This window comes from Crocodylus porosus, unplaced genomic scaffold (assembly GCF_001723895.1).
Source record: "Crocodylus porosus isolate Cpor-Errol unplaced genomic scaffold, CroPor_comp1, whole genome shotgun sequence".
Taxonomy (NCBI): domain Eukaryota; kingdom Metazoa; phylum Chordata; order Crocodylia; family Crocodylidae; genus Crocodylus; species Crocodylus porosus.
The window spans coordinates 6,399,254-6,408,182 of record NW_017728948.1 but is presented as its reverse complement, the minus strand read 5'-3'; the positions used below and the strand labels follow the sequence as shown (position 1 = coordinate 6,408,182).

The window sequence follows — 8,929 nt, the reverse complement described above, 5'->3', positions numbered from 1 at the left end:
GGGGGGGGGAGAAATATAATTGTATAGCTTCCTACTTAGAAATGCCGGTCTGATTATGGAATGGGTGTGTGTGTGTGTGTGTGTGTGTGTGTGTGTGTGTGCGTGCGTGTGGGAGAGAGAGGGAGAGAAATGGAGAGATAGGCTTAAAGTATTTTCCATTTCATCAAAGAACATATATTACTTTACTGGTTCACTAAAATGTTGGTTTTATGCCCACCCCTTTTCAATCTGCCCATGTCTGAGATGCACAGTGCAGGCGTAGAATCATGAGTAGCCTACGACACTCAGTGAGCACTAGGTGCCTCTGCATGCTCTAGCAACATACTGCTCAGCTGAAGGGAAGGGATTCTCGCTGTCTCTCTCTCTGCTCTAAGCATCACCTAACAAGCAAACCGAACAAAGAATGGGAAATAAAGCTATCCTTAGCCGGTCAGTGAATGAATTTCTCTATGGAGTAAAGGTTGTGCCGGTCAATGGTCATTTCCAATGATGGACATTAAACAGATTGTCAAATCCTGTGGAGTCGTTAGGAAAGAGTTTGGAGTTTTTTTCACGCCACAGTGTTAACCGCAGAGAAAAGGACAGAGGGAGAAGGAGAAGATCAAGCTCATGCACATAGTTCTGAAACTTGCAGGTCCTAGAAGTCAGCTAAAAAGCTAGCTGGACAACCCTTCAGCTCTTTGAGCAGAAGCAAAGTAAGACATTGTGAGCTTGCCAGCTTTGCACAACATTGAAAGGGACTGAATTTGTAGCACAGAGGGGTCTTTTTTAGCTCTGCATATAATTAGTCCAAACACAAAGGAAGCAACTGAATGGAGGTTGTCACTCTCTGGAAAAGGGTGGGTAAGACACTTTTTAATTAAATTCTTTCATGAAGAAAGATTTCTTTTCTTTGTTGCAGCATTTAACATGAACATAATCACTATCCTTTTACCTTTGAATGCCTGTGAACTTTAATGCTGCACAGCCTCTGCATGCTGTAAAGTGAAATGTTTGGCTCTGTGTCTTTTTTTTTCCCCTTTAAATAAAATATGATGTAGAATTTGAAAAAGATTCAATGGACATTCTCGAGCCTATTTGGAAATATTCTTGCTAATGGATTTCCTTCTTATTGGTCTCTGTTTAAACTGGCTGCTGAGGAAGCCCCCGGGGTTGATATTGTGTACGCTGGGTATCTTTTTTAAAATGCTTCCAGCCGTGAATAGTGGGTGTCCACAGCTATGTCGGTGTGAGGGCAGGCTTTTGTACTGTGAATCATTGAATCTTACAGAGATGCCTCGCAACCTGTCGGGCATGATGGGCTTGTCTCTGCGGTACAACAGCCTTTCAGAGCTGCATGATGGACAGTTCACAGGGTTAATGCAGCTCACGTGGCTCTATCTGGATCACAATCACATTTGCTCAGTGGAGGGGAATGCCTTTCAAAAATTGCGGAGAGTTAAAGAACTCACCCTGAGTTCCAACAAAATCACCCAACTGCCCAACACCACTTTCCGACCCATGCCAAACTTGCGCAGTGTGGATTTATCATATAATAACCTGCAGTCCTTGGAACCAGACCTGTTTCACGGACTGAGAAAGCTAACAACTTTGCACATGCGGTCAAACGCCATCAAGTTTGTGCCAGTGAGAATTTTCCAGGACTGTCGCAGTCTGAAGTTTCTAGACATAGGATACAATCAGTTGAAAAGCCTGGCTCGAAACTCTTTTGCAGGCTTGTTCAAACTCACTGAACTGCACCTCGAGCACAATGATTTGGTGAAGGTGAATTTTGCCCACTTTCCAAGGCTCATTTCGCTGCATTCTCTCTGCCTCCGAAGGAATAAAGTCACTATTGTAGTTAATACCTTGGACTGGATATGGAAACTCGAGAAAATGGATCTCTCTGGCAATGAGATTGAATACATGGAGCCTCATGTTTTCGAAAGCGTACCTCACCTCCAATCACTGCAGCTGGACTCCAACCGGCTAACCTACATCGACCCGAGAATCCTCAACTCCTGGAAATCACTTACTAGCATCAGCCTGTCTGCAAACACCTGGGATTGCAGCCGCAACGTTTGCGCCTTGGCCTCCTGGCTGAGCAACTTTAAGGGGCGCTACGACAGCAACCTGCTCTGTGCCACCCCCGAGTATGCACAGGGCGAGGATGTTTTAGATGCCGTCTATGCTTTTCACTTGTGCGAAGACGCAGCAGACCCAACAAGTGTTAACACCTTCTCGGCAGTAACAAACAACAGTGACCAAGTGCTGAGTTATAGCCCTGCCACGACAATATACGACGTGCAGGATACCGAAGGAGAAAGAACGACAGATGCCATAACCGTAACTATGCCCGGTGAAAACACTGAGAATGCTGTGCAGATTCACAAGGTGGTGACAGGGACCATGGCGCTGATTTTCTCTTTTCTCATAGTGGTTTTAGTGTTGTATGTGTCATGGAAGTGTTTCCCAGCCAGCCTAAGGCAACTAAGACAGTGCTTTGTGACACAGCGCAGAAAGCAGAAGCAGAAACAGACCATGCATCAAATGGCTGCCATGTCGGCCCAGGAGTATTATGTTGATTACAAACCCAACCACATTGAAGGAGCCCTGGTGATCATTAATGAATATGGATCTTGTTCCTGTCACCAGCAGCCAGCAAGGGAATGCGAGGTGTGATTTTCATTGGGGATCTAAACAGTGTGCAACCAAATAACAATGGGCAGAGAGACAGTTGGATGGGGGGTTTAATGTGCTTTTCTGATGATTTCTGATGCACTTCTTTGCTGAAATTGTACAAGGATCTGTCTAAAAAGACTTGATATTTTAGCTTTATTGTGTCTTAAAAATCTTCAGGACAGTCAATCTTGAAATTTCATATGGTAATACTCCCTTTGAAGATCTGTCAATATTCAGGAATCTGAGAGTGTAAAAAAAAAAGGTACCAATTATTGATTTTTGTAAACTAAAAAAAAACAAAAAAACAAAAAACAAACAAACCTGTTTAAAATAAAAAAAAATAGCATTTACAGTTTTTACAGACTGGTGTATATTACGTGAATTGCTCCCTGTATACAAAATGCAACAGTTTAACCTCTCTCCTCTTGGTATACAGTGTGGAAATGGGAAGGCTAGCAGCAAGGAAGCCACATAAAACAGAGCGAGTAACATTCACCAGCTGGCTTCACATTGTAATTATGACACATTCACTTATATCATGATGCTGAAGATTAAAAAAAAAAAAAAAAAAAGCATGACACTGAAATTATATTTTTGTCAAATGCGCTACCTGTGACTGTGTATCGCTAGAAGAAGGGGCCGATGCCCCTGAGAAAGGCTGAAGTCCCAACCGTGTCACTAGGGTAATATTTCTGAGGATTTTTAAAGACAGCTCACTTGGAAGTTGCTTTGAGAACCACAAAAATGCAGCATAGCTCATTAGTACGTTCCGTATCTAAATTAACCACATTGCAATCTCCTAAAAAAATACTGAAACACTGCCTACAAAAAAAAGTGCTACTTTATCATTTTCCTCGCAAAGAAATGTTTTAAGGGCTTTATTCTAAATCTCCTAGCATTTCCCACTTCCCTGCTCTTGTGCAATATGCTAAAAGCAAAGAACCCATTGTTGTGTGCACTGTAGAGCAGTGATGAAAGGACTGAGGAGGCAGCCATCCAATTCTCAGTAGTGAAAGCTCTCTGTGTTTCAAGAGTAAAATCTTGGGTGTAATACTGCAGCCACCTTAGGCAGAGGGGGATTAGAGCAGACTTGTGGTACCATAGCAAACTTAGAAAATCCTGTTCTTGCTGTGAATGCCTAGCCTGTCATTCACGTCCATCGCAGGGCATCTTTCACAAACAACCTCTCCTCCAAAAATATGTGCAGGGGGGGGGGGGGGAAAAAGGATATGATCCCTCCCCCACTAACTCTTGACACGGACAGTACTGATAAGCACATACTTGTTCGTGCAGAGTCCCACTGCTGTTTTATTTTACTGCCCTTCTCTAAATGCTTGCTTTTTCTGTATTTGGGATTTTTCACGCCAGTATGTGACCAACCTACTGATTGCTCTTTTGAACAACTCCACTCGTGTCAATGAAAATGAGGCTGTTATGTTTTTTCTAGCATCCAGCACTGCATCTTCTGAAATTTCCTTTATATAGCATACCATTCTAATAAACTGTTACACGTGAAGGATTTTGTAAAATTTATATACTTTGTACGTATTTCTTCATGCTGGGCTTACCACCAACATCAGAAAATGCCCCAGAAGAAGCACATTCTTATATGGCAACTTAGCTGTTAAAAATGGGGTAGAGGTAGCATCATCCTTAACAGGCTAAACCACGCCTGTAAATGTAGACCAAGCATGAATCAATCCGTGTTGTTCATGTTCGGAAAAAGTAGCTGATTATACCATCATCTTCATCTTAGCTAATCATTTCATAAATGATTTTTTTCTGTGTCAGATGAGCACCTCTTTGAGACAGCTCAAACTTTTTTTTTTCCTCCCTCTACTTGGCGAAAATTTCACATTAAAAAAATCCACTTCTCACATGAATGATATACAGGATGCTGACATATTGTAAACACATTTTTTGGTTTAGGGACACTGCTCTAAGTGGAACCCAAGGTATTCTGCATTGGCACAGGATTTTAGTTTTGTTGTGGATTTTTTTTTATTTTTTGTCTTTACTGCAAATTTTAAACCTAACATGCAATACTTCTATTTTGAAGGCATTTATAATCTGCCCCTGTTTCAATATTTGCTAACATCATTATAGCTAGTTTGTGACTCCCTGGTGTGTGCAAAAGTGCATTTCTCTTTCTGTGCCATGACGTGTCAAACCGGATCCTTTCACCGCGGTAGCCAATGGCAAAACTCCCATTGACACCAGTGGCTCGGTATACATAAATGAGTCCAGCAGTGATGGTAACAGGAAAGCATCTATTGCTTGTTTTCAAGTTTGCTCATTTTAAGAGGATATACTCCCTCAGAGTTAATTCAAGGCCACAATTTCTATTCTTTACTCATGAAAACCACTGAGCGCAATGTGGGGTTTCCTAGGGAAGGGCTGAAGCATCTGGCTCTCAAACTTTGAACACTGCCACACATTCCTCAAATCCAAATGTAGCACCATCACCCCACATACAGAGATCGGTTTAAACCAGTTACTGGAATGTGTCAAAGACTACACCAAGAATGCTAAGTGCTATCTATGTATGTAAAAACACATTCGACTGACTTGGCTTCCTCAGTGATCCCTGTTGCTATAAAAAGAGTGTTGGTATAATCATTTTTTTTCTCCAGAGTTCATTTATGTGCTTGGTGTTTTGATCCCTGTAAAACCTATTGCAAAACGGATGCAGACAAACACACATCCCGTGGTTGTATTTCTCTGTATTTTTAGCATGCGTGTCTGCTGCGTTTTCTTGCACACAAGTGACTGCACACTCCTCCAGAATTATTCAGGCTGTCTGTTGGTGTTAGCAATATCCAGCGAGGTTTTGAGAGACTTGAACAATTCCACCTTTGTGATTTATTCACCTTGCATTGCTTCATGCATCTTGCATTGACAGTTTAAGCAAACTAAAACCGGCAAATCTGAGTGTTAAAAGGTGCAGCACTTTTACAGCAAGAGTTAATCTCATTATTTACTGCTGCCATTTCCCCTAAAGAAGAGTAGTGACTACCAAGGACTTGCTTCCCATAGCAGGATGATGGATGGTCTCACTATACGCAGGATGACATTTATTAAACTTTCAGATACTGAAAAAGACCAACTTTACAAACTATCCCTTTCTAAAAAGACAAATGAGAGTCATACAATCACGAGACAAGTATGTCAGGCTCCCCAAAGGACACCTGTGTATATCCTTTCAGGGTTCCTACTAACTGTTATTATGGCCCCTTGCCATCACAGTGACACTGTACCACACCACGGTGGTATTCTTCAGACGGCTCACATCTGTTATGAAACTTAATGTGAGAAACACATTAATATTTCAATTGCAAAGACAAAGCATTTATTGTACTTCAATCCAGCTAGCATCAATCCAGCTATTTCCATCCTGCTTCCAGGCAGCTTGCATTGGTGTGTTTCCACACTACTGCATTTATAGCATACATATAGCAATTGCAGGAAAAAAGGCTCTAACTCGTCATCATATCTTTCAGGTATCAGATTCACCTAACTGTCTAGAAAGATGCCAGTGTTTCAGTTGTGGGCCCCCTTTCTGAAATTGTTGACATGGCTATAAAAATATACTCCTGGGATAACTTTGACACACACTTTCTTATTTGGTAGATACTTTGGGGGAGGTCAAAGGGTTATAAATGCCCTTTTTATCTTCCACTCAGTAAAACTCAATCTCCCTTTGAACACCCAGGGAATTAGCAAAAGCTATTCTTCTCTGCATTTTCAGCTAGAAGGCATGGTGGATGGCAAGCATGAAAACTACCTTTTATGAGGCTTGTTAATACACAATCAGTATTATGGATCCTTAATATAAAGTCTCTTGCTCCTAACATCAATGCATACTCACAGTGGACCGAGTTATGAAGGGACTGTTGCTGTGTATGCTCTGAATGTATATGAGGGATGAATTATTTTTCTTCCTGTTTTTCTTCCCCCTCTCTTTATTCCTGTACTACTGCAAAAGAGTGATATGAAATCAGAGAATCCATGCTACTGTACTATATTCTGTTTCTGGGCTGAATATATAAATACAAAGAAATTCTGTCTGAAAACTGTAAACTCCATCCTTTACCCATTGGGCTTATTTACTGCAGGGGTCTATACAAAGTGAGTGATCTGTTATACCATATGTGCACCAAAATTTAGGCACTCAGCTTTAAACTGATGATGAGACCCCAAATAGTACTCTCAATTTTCTTGCTTATGTCTGTTAAGGAAAGGTCATTAATGATACCTGAGCATACTATGTACAGTTTAATGCGTCTTGTAACGTTTTATGGTCAGGGTATTGAGGGACCTTGAAATGCATATATTGGATCATTTTATTCAGTTCTGATATAAAAAAAAAAAAGCTTAGCATTTGCTTTCCAGATGTACTAAATTTGTTTCTTTTCCTTTTTTCCCCCCGGTCTCATTTTACTTTGGTAGCAAAAGGATTTACTGAATTAAGAAAAAGAACAGTTATATCAGATGGCATTCAGAAAAGCAAATGGGAAGCAGTATTTAATTAGCAAGCTTATTGCTAGTGCTAAAATGTCTTCAAATTAAAAAAAGAAGAAGAAGAAGGAGGAAATGAGGGAAAGGAGAAATAGACAAGACAAGGGGGAAAAAGACTGAAGTAAGGACTAAATCAGGTTAAAAAAAACATGAAAAGGCAGGATTAGTAATGAATAATCTAAGGCTGAGGTGGGTGGATAAAGGAGAGTTATGCAGAACATGTAAGCAGAGATGAGAGGGCTTGGCTAAAAGAGGGTACTATGGAAAATGTAGATTTACTGTACAGCAGGATAGAAAGGAGGAATGGGGGGACATAATGAAAGGAAAGAGAAGACTAGGTGGGAAAGCAGAGAGGCTAAACAGGCATACAAGGTAAGTCAGAATTTTTTTTCCAATGGTTTCACATTTTGTGTTCAAGCCGTGGCAGGCCAGACACAGAGATTCCAAGACTGTCCTCCAGGTACACGCGCTGTATTACACACCCACCCACACGCATGTCCCTATATGTGTCCCCCCATTTTTAGGGCATCCAAACCAAGAAATATAACACTATTGCCTTTCTAGAACTGTGGTACCTGACTTCCATCATCATGAACCTCCTGGATCTTTGTTGGTTGGATTTCTTAGCTGTAGAGAGCATCTAGACATTGAAATATTCATACCCCAAACAGGTTTTTTTCCCCCAGCACTTAAAAGATCCTCATATTTGCAGCTAAGATTCAACAGTTCTTGCATGAACTGTATGCAATATCTCTCACGTTCGGCAGCTGTGGTCACAACTATTACTACAAACATATTAGTTATTTTCCTGTGTATTGTTATCCATTGCTCTTTTAAGATTCTTGATCCATCCAGACCCGCCTAGTGTCAACACATTTACCATTGCGTTATTCTGGACATTCATGCATACCTTCCCAAGCCTGAATGTGGTTGGCAGTGGGGGAAATGCCAGTACTCTAAAAAGTTAACCTTTCAGACATGCAACACAATCACTCAGCTCTTAAAAACAGCCATCTGGAATATTCATTAAATAAAAATCAACCAATCCAAACCCTGCAAAGACCCATGTGAACTATCCATTAGACTTCCCTACAGCAGAAAGACATGATAAAAGAAATGGGGTGAGTGGTGTGCATTTTTCAAGTTGTCAAGAAAAATAAAATAAAAAGAGGATGCCCACAAAAAATAATGAAATAAAGCTACAATCTAGTTTGTGCTGGCAAGACCACAACTGTAATTGGGTGGGTGGCTGTGAGGATCCCAGCTGAATGCCGAGGAGCACTGTAATTTTATTGCAACGTGTTTCCAGTGAACGTGTTTGCAGGGAAATCCATATTACTCTGCAAGGAAGGCATTTCATTATTATTATTATTATTTTAAAGATATTGCAACTTGCTGGCATTCAGACACAACTAATTAGTCCCTAGACCAATTGCTCTTCTTATGTTCCCTCTTTAGTCCTGATCATTCCTATCACTCTAATTTCAAAGTCAAGAAGAAAGTGGGAAAACAACATGGTGGGGAGGGATATACTTGAATGCAACACATTGCCATGAATGGATTCTGAGTCCAAATGTGTAGCAGCCATGCATAAGAAAGGTAAAGAACCAACGTTTACTTTACAGAAATATATGTGAGTCTCAGTGCTTCTGGAAAAGAGGGATGACTGGCAGTGGTCCAAGCTAGGACTACTGTCCAGATCCTAGCCATGCAAAGCAGGTAGCACCAAGGGAGGTGTAGGGCTACGCGA

At 41.0% G+C, this 8,929-nt stretch overlaps 2 protein-coding genes across 3 annotated transcripts in view; one reads left to right on the top strand and one right to left on the bottom strand.

Moving 5' to 3' along the window:
* The window catches only part of CTNNA2 (catenin alpha 2), an 870,740-nt gene that overhangs the window by 265,190 nt on the left and 596,621 nt on the right, over nt 1-8,929 (bottom strand). The gene's annotated exons all lie outside the window — the stretch shown is intronic.
* On the top strand, nt 234-4,194 carry LRRTM1 (leucine rich repeat transmembrane neuronal 1). The gene has a single exon (XM_019552981.1). The coding sequence runs from the start codon at nt 1,096-1,098 to the stop codon at nt 2,659-2,661; it is 1,566 nt and encodes a 521-aa protein (XP_019408526.1). The 5' UTR covers nt 234-1,095; the 3' UTR covers nt 2,662-4,194.

Excerpts from the sequence above, each read along its gene's own strand:
- LRRTM1 (XM_019552981.1), top strand. The coding sequence starts at position 1,096 with ATGGATTTCCTTCTTATTGGTCTCTGTTTAAACTGGCTGCTGAGGAAG.